The sequence below is a fragment of the Caloenas nicobarica genome, chromosome 4, assembly GCF_036013445.1.
Source record: "Caloenas nicobarica isolate bCalNic1 chromosome 4, bCalNic1.hap1, whole genome shotgun sequence".
Taxonomy (NCBI): domain Eukaryota; kingdom Metazoa; phylum Chordata; class Aves; order Columbiformes; family Columbidae; genus Caloenas; species Caloenas nicobarica.
The window spans coordinates 52,078,333-52,101,933 of NC_088248.1; the positions used below are offsets into that span (position 1 = coordinate 52,078,333).

A 23,601-nucleotide genomic window follows, 5' to 3' on the forward strand; every position below is an offset into this window, starting at 1 on the left:
TGTGAACAGCAGCTGCTTTGCAGCCTCCCACCCTGCATGCGAAGCTGGGAGTGGGTGCTGTGAGATGTTAGCTTCACTTTCATGAATATATTAGTAGTACTCTGAATTCTCTTCTTTTGAGAACCTGTTGTGTGGGCATGTCCCCAAGACAAGGAATTAGAAAGACATACAGGGTGACACTCAGCCTGAATGAGAAAGAAGAGTAGTGTGGTAAACTTGGTTGGAAGGTGAAATTTTAGTTCTCTTGGCAATTCCAGTATTTCAACATTTTTTGCTGGGACTGTAGGATATAATTTTACAATTTTAAAAAAGTTGCTCCTGAGTCTCTGGAGTTCTGTTGGCAGGAACAGGATAGTAGGAACATTTTATGTGCTATGTGGAGCGTATGAATATATTTGCCAAAATGATGGGCAACCTGCATATATCACTAGATCTAACTGTTTCTTTATGGGAAGAGGCAGCTCACAGAATGTTTCTTAACCTGCTTTTCATTGTGAAGGTAATACAATTTGACTTCCAAGCAGTCTGTGTACTATAATCTAAAAATCAGGAAGGTGATATTAAAGTGATTTGCTCGTGATTGCACATTAAGATCATGGCAGAGAAAAGATTTTCTGAGGGCTTACTTTGAGCTTGTCTATAATTTTCAGACTATATTTCTTCTCTGCTTTTGTGTTGGCGGTTAAATATTCCAAAATGGCAGCAAAATTTCCCTAGCTGAGAGCTTCCAGCTTTTGAAATATGCTTTCTCTGGAAGGCAGAGTTAGAGAGCTCTTTCTAGTTTTGCATGGTTTTTTTTTCCAGAGCCAGAAAGATCACTTATGTCAGAGTAGGCAGCACTGCCTGCTCTATCTGTATGGTTTTCATGGTGGAGTACATTTTTTGCACTGGTGTTGCAAATAATTACTTTGTTTGTATGACAGTGTAGATGCTATACAACACCCAGCCATAGGTACAGATGAAGGCAGCTTAACAGCCAGCCGTAGGTACAAATGAAGGCAGCTTACTCCCATGCATTCTATCCCTCTTTGCCCTCCCCCGGCTCTCACAATTTGCTAACGATGGGGTTTATAGAAGGTAGAAGAGAAGCGTGTTAGCGAGGAGAGAACTGTGGTGGTATGCACCTGCCTTTTGGGAGGGAGTTTGTTACAATTGGGTCAAAGCTAAAAATCACTTGCAAATGAAGCTCTTGTGGTTCCTGCACTGGATAGAGATTCAGAAAATCACTATCTAATACTGCCAACTGGCAACCAATTGTGAACTGAAGCATGTCTAGCTGTACATCAGTTCCCCATGTTTAAAGCAGAGACAAAAATAATTCCATGATTTTAAATAGCAAAGGCAGATCCAAAAGTGAATATAGAATTGCTGTGGATGAAAGGAAACACATATGCATCACAGTAAAATATTCTTTTAAAGAACATGAAGAAATAAACAGATTTGGAGCAGTCTCCTATAAAGCATGGAAGACAATATTTTCACTGAAAGGTTGTGAGAGGCTTAGACAGGTTTCATATGATGAGACCACAAATGATATTAAGTAATCACAGATCTTGGCATTTCTAGACACCCTTCCCAGTGAGTTGTGATGCCCTCTGCAACTGTGTAGCAGCAACCACCTTCTGCCTCAGTGATACCCATCCTGAATTTTGTTGCAAATCTGTCTCACTTCCTTGCGCCATAAATCTGATTTGTGCATACTTTCACCCTCCTTCGCGTTTTTTCAGTCTCAATGGGAACTTCACACTCATCATTGCTTTTTCAGAGTGAAACATGTTTTGTCTTTGCAGCATTTTGTGAAGAGAGTGAGGTTGAATGTGCCAACCATGAATGTGTGCCATGTGAGCTCTGGTGCGATGGGCAAGCAGACTGTGGTGACAGCTCAGATGAATGGGACTGTGGTAAGTTTCTGCCATCGTGCCTTCTGTCTGGAAGTGATATTTGAGTGATGGGAGTAATCACTGGTGACTTGATTGAGAATACAATTGCAGTGGTGGAGAGACGCTTTATTACCCAAGGAAGACTGGGTTGAGATTGGGAAAGCAGGCAAGAAAGTGGGCAAAAGAGAAAGGAAAGGCTCAGTGTGAAGTGTCCCAGGGCGAAGATGTAAGAAAAGTGACATGGCAGGGAACTACTAAAATGTGTTAATGGTGAGTCAAATCTGGAAAGTGTTGTGGATAGAAGCGAGAGTAGGAAGAACTTCAGGTGTAGAATTCGTTTGGGCAGAACTTTTAATGCCTGATTCTGAACTTGTGAAAATAAGTGTGAAATTCCCACTGACTGCACTGATGCAGGTTCAGAGCTTATGGGAAGAAGAGAGTCCTACTAGGTCTCCTTTGCACTGGCTAAAGACCTACAGAATGATGTAACCTGCTATTGCTACCTAGATTTGGATTAAGCCTCATGCTTTTGTATATTGTTAAAGTAGAACTCTCCAAGTATTATTCTTTAAATAAAAATGAAGGTGAATTTCAAAAAACTTGCACTGAAAAGAAGCAGATTGGAAAGTGGTAGCATGTCCTCTGAGATTTCACTGAGTTAACGTGCATTTCTGTACATGACAGTAGTTTATAAGTTTTGAGATGCTTCATATGTAGTTTTGAATACAGAAAAAAGTGTACTGTGGCTTATAGAAGAAGCAAATATTTTGTATTCATATTGAAGTCAATTGTATAAATATTTTAAAACAGTTAACATTATACGAACATTAATAAACAACAGCATTTAATAAAACCTATGCAACAGAGAAGAACTGTTGCAGAAATGCATATTTGGAAAGGAGTAATCTAGGATTATTATATACCTTTCTCATGAGGAGAGAAGCAAAAGCACCTTCAGCATATAGGAAAAATGCATAATGACTGGCTATGTTAAGATTAGTACTATCAAAGCAAATGTCAGAGGAACAGTTTAACTAAAACCAGTTTGTATTTGGGGAAGAAACGTATACAACCCAACATCTTTTAAAGGATCCCGGGAAAGGAAGGATGTAAATTTCCATTTTGGGCCATTTTGAGAAGCTTTTTGTGTGTGATAACAGCAGAACACATGCTGTTATACATGGATTAAGAGAGAAGCAGTGGTCATGATCTTGTAAACAATTTTTTCTCTCTCTCTAATTACACCCACATATTGTTATGACATGAACAGTGCATATTGCTGAGAGTCAAATGATGGTATCACTCTTCTGTTAAGCAGCATTAATCCCACAAATTACTTTAGTGATTTCAATCAGACTATTTGTGGGGTAAAACATCATTTAACAAGATTAAGGCTATCAGAAACCCATGTGAACCCTTGCTGGTGAGTCAAGAGTATTCTAGTTTATTCTAATCCTCAAGATGCCTTTGTTGTTTAGTGTCTCATGCTGTTCAATGTTAGCAGGGTTCTGACAGCCATGATTGCTTTGGTTTTAAATTACATAGCTATTGAGCATATAAAATCAGCAAAAGTGCCAGTGTCTTGGAAACTCTTTTGAATGTAGTTGTATGTTTTCAGTATGCTATTTAGAAAACTAACCATGTGAAGTAGTAGTGAAGTTGTTGTTCTTTATCTTTGCAGTTACTCTGTCTAAACCCAAGAATTCCTTGATGTTCCTGACCGTTCACAGGTCAGCGGCTGACAACCATGTCTGTGCTGATGATTGGCAAGAAAGTTTAAGCCAACTGGCCTGCAATCAGATGGGTTTAGGGTAAGGTCAGTAGTTTGTAGCATTGATAAACTTCTTAGGACAACTGGAGTGCTGGATTTAGATGTGAATGATCATTGATCACTGCAATGTTAGACCTAGTGTGGAAAGGGTTCATAGATAAAAAAGGTAATGAAATGTTGTGATCTCTGTCAGGAACAAAAGCTCACTAAAATCTAGGCACTTTCACCACTTTATAAACATTACATGATTGTTATTAAGAGAGTATGCCGAAAAGATAGTGATGTCTTGCCAAGCATCAGTATTTAACTTGCAGTTATTGCTGAGGCTCAGGATTGTTTGGCAATGTGATACTCTGAGTCTTCCTAAGGAATTAAAGCAGACTTGTCTTGGAAACACAGGAAAATGTCTCTGCATTCATTTGCATTGTGCAATAAGTATTGTGAACTGGGCAACCATATATTTAACTTGGGTATTTCTGAACAACTAGCCTCTATGCATCTTTCCTACACACACGCTAAAGGAATAGCTGCTTTATGGAATAGTTGATGCAAAATGTAACTGCTCTTATATCCAAAGCTGTCTTCTGCTATGAAAGGACAAGCCTGATAGTATAGAAGGATATCTTTTGTCAGTGTCTGATCCCCAAACAGGATTAAGAAGTGTCTTTTCTGTTTATCTTTTACCACTACATATACAGTATGTATATGTGTCTTGTTCTTAGTTCTTTTCTCAAAAAACCCAAGAGGATAAAGACCCTAGGCTACAGTGTCTGCAATTACCCTACTCTGTATTGCCTTGTACTGCATGGATGCTTGACATCAGTTCTAACAGATGCCCTGAATCCAAGACCACCTGTACTGAATGGAGTCCCTGCCATTCTTACACAACAATTCTGTACTCCTCTAGCTAGTTTAGTATATCTAAATAATACTGATATTATCTTCATGGTTTAACTTTGTATAACACTCTAATAAGATTAAACTTCCTTGATACCTTCAAAAAATAGTTACTGCTTTTACAATTACACTGAGAACAAACTGGTGGTCTTACCATTAATAATGTTTTTCTTCTTAATATTTCAGTCTCATAGTCCTAACATAAAATTTGCTTAACTTTCCTATGATGTTTGCTGCTAGGAAAATGAAAAAGGTAATAAATTATCACAAGACCTCTGATTCTTTCCTTTTTTCAAATGAAATTAGCATGAGTAGAAACTTACACCTTCCTGCTTCTTCACTGAGGCTTCCTAACAGATGTTATCAATCCTATCACTTTCAAGAAACTTATGAGACACAATAATTCTTAAATCTCATAAATCCACTTTCTAGCAGGGGAAGATATTCTACAAATTTATTTTTCTACAAATTCTTTTTTTGTAGTGACAGGTGATTGTGTGAAGAGCAGTGGGAAATTCCAGTCCAAATCTGAAGTCTACAACTTCAGTCTGATTTAATACTAATTTCTAATTCTTCCTGGCAGTACTTCAGAAAACCAAAGTAGTGTTTGTCTTTCTGTTTCTTAATGCTTGATTTTTGTCAGTCACCTGAAACTTGATTTTCTTAGCTATTCTCCAAGTTTTTGTGAAGTAGCACTTGCCAAAACCACAGTAAATTAGCTTTGAAGATCTATACAAAAACAGATTATAATGCATTCACTAGAACTAATTTCAGAAAGGAGTACTATGAGTTGATATAATTACTTAATTCTTCTCTTAACATTGCATAGGGGTTCAGTGAAAATATCACAGAGGGTAACATTTTCTGTATGGTGAAGTGGAAAACTGAATGATAAATTGGAGTTTTCATGCCACTGTGAAATCTGATCTAAAGCCATAAACTTCATCTGTTAGCCATTATGTCCTGCATACACAATTTATTTGACTTACAATGACAAGAAAGTCTGAATGTGAGGTTGATAACATTAGTGTATTTAATAAACTATCTTCAGTCACCAGTAAGGGTACAGGTAAATTAGACTGTATATTGCATAGAGCTCAAATAATGATGAAAAAACCCCTTTTTATTCTTTAAAACAAACAAACCAACAAAAACCCAACCCAACTTTTTTTAAGCAGTGCTTTTCTTCAGCTATTCCCAATGGGAAATACTTCATTTTACTCCTTCAGAAAATTAAAATTGTGAATATAGACATTCTGTCCACATTATAACACACTGGAGAAACCCCCAGTTTTGTGGCTATGCAGATTTCTTTAATAATGACTTATCATGATACTTGATTTTGATTTAATAGTTCTCGTTTATTCTTAGAGAAAAATGGTGCACATGAGATATCAAAGTTGAGAGTTTGTAATACCTTAGACCAAGAATTACGATGAATGGTAGCATTTTTATTTTCTGTAAAGCTCTGCAAACTATTTTTCCTCACTGTGTCTGGTGCTTTTCCAAATGACAATTCCCAATTGCTATATGATATGGTAGTGTTTAAAATATAAAAGCAATGTCTTTCTAACAGCTTGTAGATATTTTTAATTCTTTGGTCTAAATTATTCTGAAAAAAATGAAGATAATTCACTGACAGTGGTTGAAGTTAGGTTAATTTGGCTGATAGAGGTGTCCTGGGTCATTGAGGGGATGCAACGAGAGGAGGTGGTCTGAGTCAGGTGACCACAAATTGACCAATGGGAGTATTCCATCCCATTCACGACTTCCTGGATTTAAAAGGTGGACCCGAGGGACTCTCTCTCTCTCTTCTGCTGGGTCTCCTGCTGCTTTGCTTTGTCTCTGCATTTTTCTGCCGTCCCTGCAAGCTGAGGCCTCGTGGCTGTCCCTGCAAGCTGGGGCCTCGTGACAAACTGAATCTAGTTCTGGTTGGCTGAAGGATCCTGCCAAAGCAGCTGCTGGGAATTGCAAGACTAGTTCTATAATATTTGTTCTGCTTTATTTTTCTCTATGTTTATTTAGTAGCGTTAGTAAAACGTTTCCGAATTTTCCAGCTTTCTTCTCTCTGTTCTTTTCCTTTCCTCTCAAAATCGCCTGTCCTTAGTGAAAAAGGGGGAGGAGGGGGGGGTGCGGAAAACGGGAGGGGGGAAGAGGGTTAAGGAAAATACATCTGCCGTGGTTTTTGATTGTCTCCCCACGATCAAACCACGACAAGGGGTAACACATTTTACAGAATATCAGTCTGTCTATTTGGGAGGTATAAGCATTGTTTCTGAAGCAACATTAAAGGTAATTCTGTTCTGCCTGTTGCACAAAATGCAAGTGATTTTGCTGGCAATTCTAATTCCACAGATGATCCGTTTCTCTAGTTTTTCACAGCACAACCCAGGCAACATGTTGTGTGATGCATGATGCAACAGCACAGAAGACTGTGCAAGTTCCAAGCATTGTCTGAAAGGCTTTGCACTGATGATGGCTATTGCTTGTTATGCAATGTGTGTTCTTAGCAGTTTTTGTGTTTCCCTGTTCATCTCGGGACAAATAGTTTTGTTCAGGGGCCTTTGGCTGTGTCCCCGATTTAGATAGAGTAAAGCATGTCTCTGGCAATTAGGTTTCCTGCTAACACAGGTAGAGAACGGAGCAGGAATCACCATCCTCGTCTCAGGTCAAGGATTAACTACATCCTGGTATGTGCTGCAGAGGCCATGCTGCTGATGGATGGGCACACTGTGCGGGTTGAGAACTTTATGTTAGAGGACTGTAGATTCATCTTGAGGTTTAGTTGTAGAAAACAATTTTCATATCCTCTGAAGTCCACTTTTTTTTAGTTTTGTTTTGGTTTTGTTGGAATGTTGATCATAAACCCACAGTTTGCTCAGATCTGAAATTTGACAAAACCAGAAGCTAGTGGAGTTGTTCTGTTACTCTATGGCAATGTAGTGGGAGAGTTTGTCTTTCCTGCACTGGAATGAGATAACAAATGTAATAATGATAAACTTCAGCAGCTTGTACCCAGCAGAGCACAGGGGAATTTTAGCCAGTCTGCTTGTTCAGATCTAGCAGTATCAGCATAAAATCACAGCTCTTTACCAAGTTACTTGTTTATAAAAATCTGCAGTAAGCTCTGCTACCTCCTGCTGCTGCTGCTCCCTTTCTTGGTGGCCGTGCCAAAACAGGGAGCTCCTTTTCCTTCTTTCCTCTGCCATGGCATCTACTGTGTGTGCAGTTGTGGAAGTGAAAGGCCAATCTCTTATTGCTGCCTGGCTTTTTGTCTCTCCTAATACTTTCTCACTCTCTCTTTCTGGTACAAAATTCATTAGTAATATTTGACAACTGAGCAGTCAAGCTCCAATAATCTTTTGTTCTCACATAAATTATGATATTTTCTTATTATTTTCTAACTAATTCTGCAACAGAAATAATGGAAGTTTAATTTAATGTCTTATTTGCTTCAAAGCACCACAGAAACAAAAAAAATTTGAATACTTCTGTCCTACCCATATTAGAAATTTGAATTTCTGAATTTAACCTAATTTATTTTCTCCAAGAATAAAGATGACATCAAGTAAATCAAATACCATGCCAAATATTAAATATTTGAACTCAATAATTCCATCTGGATTTCTAGACCCCCCCCACCAGAATGTAAAATATGCTTGACCTACCTTGAATATATTGACATTGTCCGTGGCCGCAGCGTGTTCTATTAAATCTTTAGAGGATTTTGCAAAATAGTGAATTCTTCAGATAACATTTATTTTAAGAACAGCAGCAAATAACTCTATCAAATAAAATTTACTGAAAATAACATTACAAGCTGTGGTAGATGTGGAAGACTGTTTTAGTAATTTTGAGCAACTGCAAAACAATGGTAAAATATGTAAACTTTAATCAGTGTCTTAGAGTTGTATTAGATTAAATCTGATAGATTATATCTCATCTTTCATGTACATATGTAGTTTAAAATATAATTATTTGGATAAGGCTTGTTTTAAAGACATTTCAACCTAATAATTCCTTGCAAATTGTGACAATTAGAGAATCACAGAATGGTTGGGGCTGGAAGAGACCTCTGGAGATCATCTAGTTCGACCCACCTGCTAAAGCAGGTTCATCTAGAGCAGATCACACAGGAATGTGTCCAGGTGGGTCTTGAATGTCTCCAGAGAAGGAGACTCCACAGCCTCTCTGGGCAGCCTGTTCCAGTGCTCTGGCACCCTCAAAGTAAAGAAGTTTCTCCTGATGTTTAGACGGAACCTCCTATGCTTCAGTTCGTGCCCGTTAACTGCTTCAAAGAATCATTAAGTGTATGGCCACTTAACTCATAGAACACTTTTTAGCTCCGTGATTGGATAGATTACTTTCTTTAAGTAAAGAGATAATTGTTATTAGTGATTTCATATCTCCAACAACCTTGGAGCTGTCTGAATGTGCTCCTGGGCAACTGATTGTAACTGGTTGTAACTTGACCAAGAGGACTTGGACCAGATGACCTCCAGAGGTCCCTTCCAACCTCAACCATTCTGTGATCCTGTGATTGACTAAGAGAAACAGAAAGACACATGAATACTGGCAACCAAATAAATGTTCTTATTCTAATGATTGATCACAAATCCTTTTTCAAACTATTTTACGTCACAGCCTGTACAAATGGCAATATAAAACCCCCCTTTTTTTTTTCCTGGGGGCTTCCAAAAAAAATTGACTCAGTTTAACACTAAACAGATATTAAATCTGTCAGTCCTGAAAATTCATTCTGGAATCTGCAAGTTGAAATGGCCTGCTTTTTTTTTTGGCTAATGTGTTTTTACCAGTAGAACTATGGAAATATTTCTTAGTGAACAATAATTCTGTAAAGGATGAAGTTGAACAAAAGTAACAGTGAATTTTGTTCAAATTCAGTGATTAGTTTCAGCAGGGGGGAAAAAGGTCGACAAGTCAAGTTATTTTTTTTTCAACTTTTTGAAATGAAACTCTTAAAGTTTATTTCAAAACAGTATTTTTCTCTGAAATGGGTCCTTCATATTTTTAAAATTAAAAGCTAATTAACCCTAAATGAAGGACTTTTACATTTAATTTGATGTTGGATTAAGACTTCCAGCTAAGAAAATCTGTATCTTATTTTAAGTTTTAAATTCAGATGGCCCAAAATGGTCTTTTTAAAGTTTAGCTATAAAAGCATACTTTAAGAATCCTATAACTTACAGAGACTTAAATGACAGAGAAAAAAGCAAGCATATAAAGTTTTTTAGCATAATTACATGTTAACTGATTCTCAATAGGGTTGAGTAGTCTGTCAGTTAGAACTTCAGACTGTAGGCATTTTGAAACCTAGAAATATCACAGTGATTACCTGCTATCCACCAAAAATTTTAAGAACCGTTTAATAATACGTTTTAGTTTTCTGTCAATGCTGTGAATCTTTTTAATTTCCATTTTCTGTCTCCATATGTTTTCACATTAAAATTGCAGATTTCTCTGATTTCAGTGCTGTTGAAATCAAGGTTTTGATCTTTTACTGTATATTCTATGGCTTTATAGAATTCTGCTCAAGACCAAGAAACATCTTAACAAGTAAGTAAGTACAGACAGGAAACAGACACTGTTTCAGCTTTGACATAAGCCTGATTTGTTTTATATTAGTCCCCCTACACATGTTATTCGTTACCTTCTGGCATAACACAAGGCTTCCTTTTTCAAGGCTGTTGTCACGAGGCTTGAAACAATAGATGCTGAACAGAGGGATGTTACTGTTACTTTGAAGGGAGAGGAATCCAGTTTATGGATTATACTTTATTCTAAACTTGCAATTTAATACATTTGAGACAGTTTTCCTCAATGGAATAGGGAGAATGCTGTACTAAAACTATTGCTGTATAGGAGTATCCCAAACTATGTTACTTTTAATGATGAATATTAACTTCCTAATTTAAAATTACCCCCTGCCTTCTATTTTGCCTTTTATTTATTTAATACTGGTTCAGTATGCAAGTCATAATGTTGTAGCTCACTCTAAACTATACCACAGACTTGGACTGTTGTGCACAGTGATCAGCAGGTAGCAGGCTAGAATGCTTTCAAAACTATTTCTTTAATATTTCTATTGTACAACTTACATAATGCAATTACCCTAAACATTACTTTCCCCATTGCAAGAACATTTACAAGGTAGAAGACAGACTGAGTTATATTTTCCTTTTTTAATTCTAAAAATCCCTCTCTTAAACACACATTAAGGGAATTCATAGCTTGAAATTAAATGTATTAAAGGAATATTCTTATTTTTAAACTGAAATTTGAAAACATAAAATCTAAGTTAGAATTTCCTACTTGGGTAGACACATGTGCTATTACAGATTAAAATGACTCACCTTTCTGATTTTATGAGTGACTGATTTTGTAGAATCATTGAATAACTTTTTTTCTTAAGTTACCTTAAAGGAAACTTCTTGAAGAAATTAGATATATTAGAATTACAAGTGCCTTTTCGTGTTCATTAGATCTAGCAGACATCTTTCTGTAAAGCAGCAAGACTAACTTGGCTGAGGCACCAGCTGAACAGTGAGCTGAAGCTGAAGTGGAATTTGAGAGAGACTGGAGAGGTAGTTCAAACTTACAAGAACTACTGTAGAACAACCTAAGTATCTGGAGAAAGAAACAGAAAAGCCAGGGATATTAAACAAAAAAAGCAAAGCAAGCAAGCAAACAACCCCAAACGAAACCACAAAGAAATGTCAGCAAAACTTATTATGTTTTCAAGATGGCAAAGACTTAAGAATTAGGGCTAGAGTAAGAAAATAATAAGTTATACACTGCTCTTCCAAGTAGCTACTTTTGCTGAGATTCATCCAGGAGCATTTAAGATTTATGGCTATGGCAGATCTCCATTATGGGTGCCAATAATGGTATCCAGTACTTATGAGAAGATGGGGAGAATGGGTACATAAGGCTGAAAAATGTTAGATATGCCGTCTTTCATTTAAAAGGGAAAAAGACAAAGATGCAGAGATTTACAAACTAGTTGCCTAGCTTCCATTATCAACAAATAAATACAGAAGTAATTGTCTGTCTTAATGATAGGATATGCTTATCAATAACAAATCCTGTCAGATTGCCTTAATTTATTCCCTGAAAAGGCAGAGACAGTGTGGGTAGGGAAGAAACAGTAGATGTGATATATTTTTAACTTTCACACTATATGAAATAACTTTTGAAATAAGTAAGGAGATATGGACAGAGTTGTAATGATACAAGACTGCTGGTGATTCATTGTTGAACCATAAAGATGTATCAGTGGGAGGCTAAACACATCCCAGTGGGTCTGTGCTGGTATCTAGTGGTGTCATGAGTCATTCAGATGATGGAGTGGAGAGCATGCTTAACAATTTCTCATTCAGCATCAAGCTGGGAGGGTCTGGAAGAATTTTGGAGGAAAGAATTTTCTGACAGACTGAGAAATGGCCTGAATTAACCAGGAGTGTTTATATGTAATCTGTCTGGTGTATTCAGCTTGTGTTAGATTTTGACTAAATAGAATTGAGAATAAGTCAGGAGGAATGACCAGAGACCTAGAGAGCATGGTCTGTGCAGAAAGGTTGAAAACTCTGGGTGGTTGATCAGGGGCAGGGTGGTATAGGAGCCTTCAAATGTGTAAAAGGCTGCTGCAAAGAGGCAAGGAATAAACTGCTCTTTATTTCCAGCAGAAGTAAGACAGAAGTAATGAACTTAAATGACAGGTAGGAAGATTTAGAACAAACATTAGAAAAAAAATTATCTACTGGAAATCCTGGAACATGTTGCCTAGAAATGCTGTGGATTCTCCATCATTACAAACAGGGCAAACAAAAATCTGTCAGAGAGAATTTAAATAAAGTTGATCTTATTTTAGATTAGAGGAGTGGATCAGATGGCCTCATCAGATTCCTTTTGACTGCTAGGTAACTGTTTGGATTAACTGTTTAGTGAAAGACTTGTGGAAGGATTTCTTTTCATAGGTCCTAACCCCATTTTATTCTTCAACAGTGCAGAGGACCTAATGAAAATCAAAGTGAAAGACGTATTTGTCTTTTACCATTAAGCTTGGTATTTCTATCACTTTAAATGTAGAGGGGAAAAAAATCATAAAACACTGGTGTTTGTTGTGCATCTGTTGTACATTTACTCCACAATGGCACTTTTGATATGGTCTTGGAGAAGTCTGTAGACTAAGACTACAGACTCCCTAAAGTGTATTCATTGAGTGTTATATTTGAGTGGTTTGAGCTCAGAAGCTTTAGCATAGTTCTTTGGGATATAAAGATTTACTGTAGATATTTAATATGAGACACATGAGACTGTTAAATTTTTGTGGTCTATTCATCAACAGATTCTTAGAACCCCAGGAGTTTTACAGTAAGACTTCAGTACTCAAATGGTTCCATCCAAATAGCACCGTGAGATGTTATAAAGTCATGTGGATTCAGGTAGGATTTGTAAGTTAGTTTGAAAGCCTGATGGAAGATCTGGTCCAAAGATCACCACTCAAACGGCGTGCATTATTGTTACCATGGTATGGATGTCTTATGTTTGCAAATATCACTAACAAATTTACTTAAGTGATGTAGATATTTCAGTGACTGTACTGTAATGTTAAAGGATACTCTTATGTGTGAAAAATCTGTTCTAGGAACTGGTAGTCTTTTTAAGATTAAGCTCTTAAGTACAGGTACTGATTGCTACAGTGTATTTGTACTGCGCAGCAATGGTAAAATCCCTATTGTAACAGATATCTGGAGAACATCTAGCCCATCTCCCACTTGAAGCAGGACTATCGCCAAAATGAGAACCACTGCTCTGCTTAGCCAAGTTTTTAAAATCTTGATGAATTGAGATTCCAGAGTCTCTCTGTTCCAGGGCTGCTCCACCTTCCTAGTAAAAAAGTATTTCCTTTCATCTGCTGTCAGTCCCCAAAACTGCAACTCTAGGACATTTCCCCTTGTTTTACCATGCAGTAATACTGAGAAAAGTTCAGTTCCATTACCTTTTAGCTCCTCTTCAAATAGTTGCAGGTTGCTATTGAATTGTTCCTTAGCTTCCTGTTCACGAGAGTAAACAAGTCCAGTTCCCTCAACCTCTCCTTGTGTGTTGGTGCCATAGGCCCCTGGAAAATTTGAAAGCCATGTGCAAGACCCTCTCCAGTTTCTGAATATCCTCTCAAATTGAGGGGCCTCAAAGCTGCACGTTGTGTTCCAGGTATATATGGTTTCAGTCAACAAGTACAATTTTGCTTATTGTTGCAATACAGGTAATAATTACAAGCATTAGTCTAAAATCAACACTGAGTTTCTGAACAAAGCTGTTGTGTTATATGCACCAAATATGAAAACAAACCAAAACACAAACAGAAAAAAAACCCCACAAACCAAAACAAACCAACCAAAAATACCCCAACAACAACAACAAAATCCAAACCAAACAAACCACAAACACCAAAGAAGAAAACTTAAAAGGAATAAAAAAGTATTCTGAAAGTGTTTCATAAAAAAGGTTCTTTATTTGGCTTGCCTGAAATCTTGAAAAGATATTACATATGGCCCCATTTAATCTATGTCAGCTTCAGCTGGCCACTAAAATAAAAAATTTGCATGAGAGCTAATTTCAAATTCAAAGAGGTAGATTGATGTCTTAAAGTAATTAGCAGCTATAGCCTTGTTGTTGGAGTCTGTAAGAAACTCAGTTAAGCAAAACATTCTTGTGAAGAAATTACACACCATGAGTTGACACAGCTCTGTCCTTTGAAAAATCCTTCTTCCTTTTTCTTTAGAGTGTGTCTACAGAAGAAATTGTGTCCTACAGCTCCAAGAAGGGCCAAGTAGAACGTGCTGCTGGTTGTGTTTGTGGAGCGCAGGATGGGTCTGGCTAAAATGAGTCCCCATTGCTCTACCCCTCTCCTTTCCTCTGAGTGCTTTACAGTCCCTGCTGTAATGCGCACTCCTGGCACATCAGCCCGTCCCTGGACACTGGAAGTCTCAGACCCAAAAGCTCACACCAGCCCGAGTCCTTACCCCTCCTCTAACATTTTTAGCCCGTGGTCTCTCATTCTCTGGCAATTCCCAGTATGCTCTGCTCTCTACACAAATGCTAACCATTGTCTCCAGCTTTCTTCAGCTAGAAACGAGGCTCTTAAGTTTCCTTTATTCTGGCTATTTCTAATTAAAATAGATGAAAATACATGAGTAGTGGCCCTTGCCTGTCTGAAATAAAACCTCGTATAAACATCATCAAGGGGGAGAACACTCTACAAATGTTTATAGAAGGCATTCTAAATACATAAATTAGGGCATCCTGGTTTTGAGTGTGTTATATCAAGCTGTGACCACCAAGGAAAAAAGGCATAGACTTAATTTCACTAAGCGTAATACCTTGTATTAATAATTATAAAATTTCATAAATGCTTAAGTCTCTTGTAGGTTATTGCCCTGGTTTAGAAGTACATATCTGCCTAATGATTGTTATAGCATCACAAGCAGTAATTCAGAACTGCAGGTTTCAGCAAAATAATCCGGTATTTGGGATAACATAGATTTGGAACCATCAGGTGGCTTGATATTTGCACCTTTCTGCACATTTTTGAGTTACGTATTTTATAGATCAGACAGTGTTTACAGCTACATAAAATATCACTGTACACAGTTATGAAGTGGTGAACATAATTGTTCACAAAAGTTCATAAAGCAGAACGTCATCTTAAGAAAAAAAAAGTTTGTATATGTTTGGTGGGAAAAAGAGTGGGAAACAAGCAAATAATGGAAATAAAGAGAAGAGAGTTTTATGTACTTGCTAAAAGCAGGCTTTGAGGAAGAAAGCTCTGTATTTCAGTGAACAGTGTTCTCTAAATGAGGAAAAAATACAGCCTTTAAGAATGCTTGTTATTATCTGCCTGTACATTCTGGGTAGTAGATCATGGAATGATATTTGCTTAATATGCCCAGAGAAGGTTCTGAAAAATAAGTCATCTAACAGGCAGAATTCGGGGCTGTGACCTCAGAGCCTAGTTAATTCTGCCAGACCTGTTGAAAACATTTCCATATGGTTGCACTGACAACTTCACCATAAACCAGAATTCTTTGATCTTTGTTAACTTATGCAATCAAGTGGATAAAGAATGCTGCACTTTTGTAAATATTTGAAAAGACATATAGTTAATACTGAAAATTGGACTTAAACTAATAACCTGGCTAATATTACTAGGTACTGCCATGAGAGCCTGGGTTCAGAGGCAAGTTTTAGGACACATCACATTTTTCCTAAACTTTTCTCATTCTCATTGGCCTTTGACCAATGTCAGGAGAACAGTCCTTGAAAGTCCTTCTCATTGACAGGGATTGATGGCTAATCATGGATGGTTCTGTGCTGGAAAGCTGCATGGCTTGTAAAGCCATTTAAAAAATAAACTGTTTTTTCCATTTAGCAATTTCTTCAGTGGCTTAAGTCTATCAGGCAATAACTAAACTAAAGAAGTGGGTATATGAAAATATCTCCTGGTGGACTATTCTTTCTTACTTTCCTATTCCTGTTAATTTGCTGCAGGAGAGGTTTGACATCATCACCTGTGACTTGTTCTGTTTTGCAACGCAGACAGCTTGGACTTAGAGATACTGTCAAGTATGATTAGCAAGAACCAGGCTCATCTTTACTGTTAGATTTTAATGGTTTTCCAAAGATAGGAATGTAAGAAATATTTTTACATTTATATCTTCTACATATGAAGATCTATTTTTTGTATCTTTGGAGGGAAGGAACTGTAGAAACACTATGTCAATGTATGCACTACGGTAAATGCCACCAGAAGGCTCTTGCTGTTCCCAATTTCAATTCTGGTTCTTGTCAGAAAACACGAGTGATTGTAATAAATTAGCTGGTCATGCTTCCTGGGGTCATTTCATTCCCCTAACTATGATTCTGCCACACGTGGTTTTGACAAAACATTCGGCTGTGTATCTTTGGAGTGAACAGGAGGCATTAGGGCCTCTTCACTGTCATAATTGTAACATAGAAACAAATGTCTTTCATTTGTTTCAGAGGACCATCCAAAACAGAAGTTGTAATAGACAGTGAGGAAATGCAGCATCAAAAATGGCTGAATTTGCACTCAGACTGGAAGAATAAAAATGCCTCCACTTTACATGCGCTTCTAGTGAGTGGGTAAGTAACAGGTAAATGGGATTTATTTCACTGCTGTGGGTAGTCACTTATCAATGGAGGATGACAAACTCCCTTTGGTAAGCTCTTTTTCTTCCAAGATATCTGTGTATAAATCCCTATTGATGTAAATTCTTTTTTTATTTCTTCATCTAGAAGAAGAGTCATTACAGGATGATGGCTGATACTAAAAAATTTTTTCTTTTTAACTCTTTTTTACTGTCTCTTTCTACTAGCCTAAAAGTATCTAAATGCTTTTCTCTAGAGTAATACAAGAATAAACACCTTGGGTTGTGACCAGATGCAAAGACAGGTCCACAATCATATTCTCTTCAGTCACGGAAGTGCAAAGCAGAAATTTCAAAGTACTTTGCCACATTTCAAAGTGGTCCGCTAGGAAATGTGTGTGAAGGGATGGATTTGGAGCCTCTGAGCTATAAGACCTAGTAGCAAAAAACCTAGTTTCACCCAAAGTGCAAGTTAAAGGAGAGAAAATATCAGTAATGAGCGTTATTGATAAAGCTATTACAGAGATGAAACTAATATGTAGGAACAGATGTTCCAGTCTCCCCGAATCCAGAAGATGGGCAACAAGAAGTGAGAAACTTAAGGCCTTGCATGAAGAGTGAGGCTGGTTTTGTTTTGGCTCCATCAGGCATCCTGTGTAGATGGCGCTCACTGCCTGTGCATGTGCTGCAGATCAAGTGCACTCCACACTGACCTCTCAGTCACCCCACTGGAGGACCTGCAGGCCTGCCGCACTTCTCATGTGCCTGGCTTGCTTTCTAGTGTAAACCAAATTGCACGGGGGGACAATCTGCATTTAGTCTCTTCCCAACTTGCCAAGGCAAGCCCAGGAGCTGGGAACTGCTCCCGAGCCCTGCAGTCTAGGCGTATTCATCTGGTCAACTTCACCACGTAAAACATCTGTGCTGTGGAGTATATTGTATCTTTAAAGGAGCTGTGAGGCTCCTGGACTACTGGGAACTTGGGCAAGAGCTAACAAATACACCACGAGTCACGTAAATTTTTGATAAGAGGGAATGGCACAGCGCAGACTACGCACACATAAAAGCTCAAAGTTTTTTCCTTTAAAGCTGGCTGTTTGATAAATCAAATGAGTGTGGCTGATCTGTTATGTTGTGTATTTATTTTTTATGGACCACAAATGTGCCTCTAAATTGTGCACAGAATTTGCTTTCCTGAAACTGGTCATCTGTCTCTAGAAACAGAACTTTATGGTCTGTGTTTTCAGGAACAGAACGTAGACTGATTTGCATAGTACCTGACTGGGGCAAATGCAATGTAAGGGACAGACGTCTGGTCAAATCACAGATCCAGTGCTTGCTGGCACTCTGTTGTTGTACCCACATCAGTATCTAGGTCTTAAAATCACACGTAGCCTCTTTTTAGGTGGTTGCAATTTTAAAGATACTGCCTGTGTACTGACATTACAGCCTTCAAAGACTTACCTGGGGAAGAGTTAGTCTGTGTATCCAGTCTAATATAGCTCTGCATCTGCCTCAGAAAAGCTCATATATGGTAGGAATGGAAAAGTGGTGAAAGTAAAAAGGCAGCCAGCTAGCTGAGCAATGATGCTCTCTGTTTTGACAAGTATCTCTCTTTCTTTGACAAAGAATCACTTCTCTCTCATCTGAAAATTTTCAACAGAAATGATAATTTTTTGTTGTTTTAATACTTTCTTTTGCAAGCTTCCTGGATATTTTCAAAATACCCAAACTTTTAGGGTGTGAAAGATCATCTGTTATCAAGGGTATTTCAAAGAAGACTCTATCCTTCAGCTGTAAGGAAGAGGAGAATGGCGACCTCTGTGCTTTCAGGTGCCATAAATTAAGACTTCAGAGTTGGATCAGTGCCCAGAGCGCGAGGTAGTTTGCAAAATATGTAGCACCCGCTCATGAAATAAATTGTAAAGCTGAACTAATATCCAGGCAGATGCTGCATGATGTGGCATAAGAAGCAACTTGTGTTTCTTTTTACAGTTTGGGGGAATTTTTAACAGCTGGTTCACAACAATGAGTACAATACCTGTGCTGATTTGCAAATTACATCAATTAATTGAGATTTCCACCCTGTTCTTGTTTCAATATTTAGACAGATGTGTCGAAGCAGAAGCAAAGTGGCTCTCTTTTGCACTAAAGAAGGTAAGAAAGAAGTGTATATAAAACAAAAATGTTTTTCAAGATGTGTTAAATTACTTTAACAATTGGAGATGTTTGGGGCAGATTCTTTCTGAAATTTGGCTAGACTTCTGTGACATCCGGTTTTGCGTTGTGGGTTCCCCCCTCCCTTTTTTTTTTCATCAGGTTTTCTTATTTTTTGCCCACGAGGCTGTTTATTGCAGTAGCTCAGTCCTGCTCCCACAAAATGAATTTTGACAGCAGTCAGATTCCAAAAATTCTTTTGGTAAAACTTCCTGCTGAAAATGTCCTTTACCACCAGAGTGGTTAGCAGGCTGTCTGCCTGGGAGTTGAAGCTGTGATCTGTTTAGTTGTGAAGCTCAAGCGGACAGTGTGGACTGGATGATCGGGTAGTGAGGTGGACTGCAAACTGGCTGAAGGAGAGAAGCCAGAGAGTTGTGATCAATGGGGCGGAGTCTGGTTGGAGGCCTGTATCTAGTGGAGTGCCTCAAGGGTCAGTTCTGGGACCAATACTGTTCAATATATTCATCAATGACTTGGATGAGGGAATTGAGTGTACTATCAGCAAGTTTGCTGATGACACCAAGCTGGGAGGAGTGGCTGACACGCCAGAAGGCTGTGCTGCCATCCAGCGAGATCTGGACAGGCTAGAGAGTTGGGCGGGGAAAAATTTAATGAAATATAACAAGGGGAAATGGAGAGTCTTGCATCTGGGCAGGAACAACCCCAGGTTCCAGTACAGGTTGGGGAATGACCTATTAGAGAGCAGTGTAGGAGAAAGAGACCTGGGGGTCCTGGTGGACAGCAGGATGACCATGAGCCAGCACTGTGCCCTTGTGGCCAAGAAGGCCAATGGCATCCTGGGGTGTATTAGAAGGGGGGTGGTTAGTAGGTCCAGAGAGGTTCTCCTTCCCCTCTACTCTGCCCTGGTGAGACCTCATCTGGAATATTGTGTCCAGTTCTGGGCCCCTCAGTTCAAGAAGGACAGGGAACTGCTGGAGAGAGTCCAGCGCAGGGCCACAAAGATGATTAAGGGAGTGGAGCATCTCCCTTATGAGGAAAGGCTGAGGGAGCTGGGTCTCTTCAGCTTGGAGAAGAGGAGACTGAGGGGTGACCTCATTAATGTTTATAAATATATAAAGGGTGGGTGTCACGAGGATGGAGCCAGGCTCTTCTCGGTGACAACCAACAGTAAGACAAGGGGTAATGGGTTCAAGCTGGAACACAAGAGGTTCCACTTAAATGTGAGAAGAAACTTCTTCTCAGTGAGGGTGACAGAACACTGGAACAGGCTGCCCAGGGGGGTTGTGGATTCTCCTTCTCTGGAGACATTCAAAACCCGCCTGGACGCCTTCCTGTGTAACCTCACCTAAGTTTTCCTGCTCTGGCAGGGGGATTGGACTAGATGATCTTTTGAGGTCCCTTCCAATCCCTAACATTCTGTGATTCTGTGATTCTGTGAAAAGAACCTGAAGTAGAAAGCTACAGACCAAGTCTGTAGGCGGAGCAGATCGTGCAAGTTTAAGTGGTTTGAAAAATGCAGAATTTCTTCATCTTCAAGGAAATGCTGTTCTACAGACAAAGAGAGCTTTGCTGAAGAACACTTAAATTATTAATTAGCTTGACACAGGGAAAATTAATCACAAAGCACAACCTAAAACTGTGAAACAAACATTAAAAAAAATCAAAAAATCAAAACATTTCCTACTCTTATCAGAAAGAAGAGCTCATAGGAGCCTCTCAAAGGTGTTTGCTTCTAACATACATTCCATGAAGTACACTTAAAACCCCTTGCCTTCTGAAGTGAACTCAGTAAAAATTACAAGTTATAAGTAACCATTGTTCTAGTTTATTTCTTTACCATTAAATTCCCACAGATATATGCAATGGCAGCATATCCTCCCTTGAGAGGCTAATTGCAGAAACTGGTGATGTTCTTTTGTTCTCTAAATCAGACTGAGTATAAACAGAATAAATAATAAGTCTGCCATCTTACAAATGCAGGATATAAAGTGAAACAGAAGTGAAGAGCTAACTGTTTCAGGAAAGTAACTGTCTGGCAGATGGGAATCTGGTATAATTTCCAGTGGCTAATAAAGTGGCTTATAAAGTAGAAAGGGCAGAGTACTGGAATGTCTTCAAATATTCTCCTTTAGTAATTTCCACAGGCAAAGCAAGCTTAGTGCCATGTAGCTGAGTAAACAGTGTGACGTTCACCCCACGCCTGGCTTAAGAAAAGCCTTATTATTGCTGAGCAGATTTTCCAGAAGCAGTTCTTATGGATATAGCCCAAGCACGTTGTTAGCTGACAGAAAGCCAGGGACGTAAACCCAGAAAACCTTCCCAGGGGCAGCCTGGTAGCTCCTTAGAGAAGGGAAGAACTTAGCTTGGTTTATATTTCAAGCTGAGCCAGTCAAAGTTAATATCAGGACATCAAATCCTTTGATATATAGAAGGATGAAAATGGCTCAATGTGTTTGATATTATCCTGTGGTTGTTGATGACTTCATTTACTGTAGTGTTCAATGTAATTTATGACTCTGATAATATCGTTCTTGCCCAGTTTTCTTGCCAAAGGTCTCGTACACGCTGCCTCTGTGGTAACAATTAACTCCCTTCTGCATCCGCTCCTCACCAGACTGCGGCCGTCGCCCAGCTGCTCGCATGAACAAGAGGATCCTCGGTGGCAGGACCAGTCGCCCAGGCCGATGGCCGTGGCAGTGCTCCCTGCAGAGTGAGCCAAGTGGACACATTTGTGGCTGTGTTTTGATCGCAAAGAGATGGGTCTTGACAGTAGCACACTGCTTTGAAGGGTGAGAGGCTTCAGACAGTTTTACTGTTCATATAAACTTGCACGTGTGAATTAGCAAGTCCTCACTCCTCTGCCAAACACACTGGGGGTAGGTGATGGTCTCTGCAGAATGGCAGATCACAGAGGTCTGGTTTTAAGAGACTAAAAAAGACAGTAAATGGTATAAAAAAGCATCAGCTTAGGTTTTCACATGCTTTGTTATTCATTCCTGTCATCTCTACTGATGAAAGCTTAATGAAGATGCCCCAGCTTTCAGTGGGAAACAGGAAAAGGAAGAAGACCGAAACACTAATCCTGCAGCTCTCATTGTCAGCTTTTTGGTGCTAACCAACATTTCTTCTTAGGGAACCACAGATTTTGGAGGGAAGTTTATTACCTCTTCTCAGTTGTCTCGTACTGAAGATTTTTTTATTGGGTTTCTAAAGATAATTGAAATGTGTGTTTTCTGCTATATTAATAGTTAGCATATACTTTTCTGCTACGCAGTTGTCATTAGTGCTTAATCCTGCTTTAAATTGGTACTTGCACATTGGAAATTATTTTAGACTACACTGAACACCTTTCTGTTCAAGTCAGCAGAAATTCTGTGGTAAGCAACTGTCACTTGCCTGATATTTCTTCATATATTTTTTTCCTGGGTCTTGATGGAACTTGTGGTGGGGCAAAGTGTGGATTTTGTGTCCAAGCCAGAAGATGTCAGTCAGGTGATAGTGCAAGGGTATTGATGGAAAAGCTAGAGGAAATTACATTGGTGAGACCTCAGTTCTTACATCATATCAAGCCCTAAGGATGTTCAAGAACATTCAGAGAGAAGAAAAGTCATAAACAGAAACTTAAAAGAGTAACGTAGATAACCTTCCTTCTAAACTAACAGAGTGCTAAACCTGAATAATATGAACAAGAGTATTGTATAACTCAGATTTTGGGTCCTGCACTAGGAATTTCTCTTCTTTCCCCATCTATTTTTAAATAAAGCTAAGCAGTATCTGGAATATTTCTTTACCTTTGGAAGAAATTCTTCTGGTGATCTAAAAGAAAGGGTGGGATTTAGAGGTAGATCCTTCAGCAATATTGGACTGCTACTGAATTTCATGGGTAAGAGAGTTCTCTCCTTAGATAAGATAAACAAGAATAGACAAAGATAAACAAAGAAGCTGTCAAATTTGTAATGTAAAAATTCTCCCATTTTTGTGAAATGCAGAAAGACTGCCACTACATTTTGGAGCTGGTAATTTACCCCTTGTTTAGGGCTACACAATATCTATGTGAGCTCAGAGTATTAAGTGCAAACAGCCTCTTTCACATTCGTGTTCTAAATGTCTTAATGTACTAAGATATTTTGGTTTAATAATTCATTGAGGAGTTACGCTAATTTTTTTTTTCTTCTGCTTCTCCAAATAGATTTGGGGGTGTGTTCCCAGTGGCCTGAAATCTTTACATTTTTCATTTGTATAGCTTGATAGAGCAACAGCAAGATCATTCTTGATGCCATGAAGCTTTCTTGATATAAAGTATTTAAAAATTTACAAACCAGATTTTTAAAGTGTTCTATTGCTTTAGACAAAATGCTCCATTTCATGAAGTATTTTATGAAGTTCATGTGAAGTTTGGGATGTAAAACATGAAGACCACATAAAAATAATGCAGCAGAAAGTATTAATGCAAATAGGCATGAATACTTGTAGAGGGCATAAATAAGAAGAGCTATGTTAAACATTGTGTCCTTTGCTAGTTTTTTTAGTACAGTTCCCAGAGTTTTGTCAAGATTATTTTGAAATTCATTGCACCAAAGCATCCAAGACATTGAAGTTTTTTGTTGACTGTAGGACAATACATTCTGGCTGTGACTGCTCATTGCTCTGAGCAATGCTTTTTTACAAAGTTCATAAACACAAT

General features: G+C 38.4%; 1 protein-coding gene across 1 annotated transcript in view; it reads left to right on the forward strand.

Annotated features, from left to right (window-relative positions):
• The window catches only part of CORIN (corin, serine peptidase), a 141,499-nt gene that overhangs the window by 111,804 nt on the left and 6,094 nt on the right, over nucleotides 1–23,601 (forward strand). Inside the window, exons 15-19 of the mRNA XM_065633521.1 lie at nucleotides 1,791–1,901; nucleotides 3,562–3,691; nucleotides 16,612–16,734; nucleotides 18,847–18,896; nucleotides 21,532–21,706. Coding sequence (XP_065489593.1) covers nucleotides 1,791–1,901; nucleotides 3,562–3,691; nucleotides 16,612–16,734; nucleotides 18,847–18,896; nucleotides 21,532–21,706 — 589 coding nt within the window. The remainder of the gene's footprint in view (nucleotides 1–1,790; nucleotides 1,902–3,561; nucleotides 3,692–16,611; nucleotides 16,735–18,846; nucleotides 18,897–21,531; nucleotides 21,707–23,601) is intronic.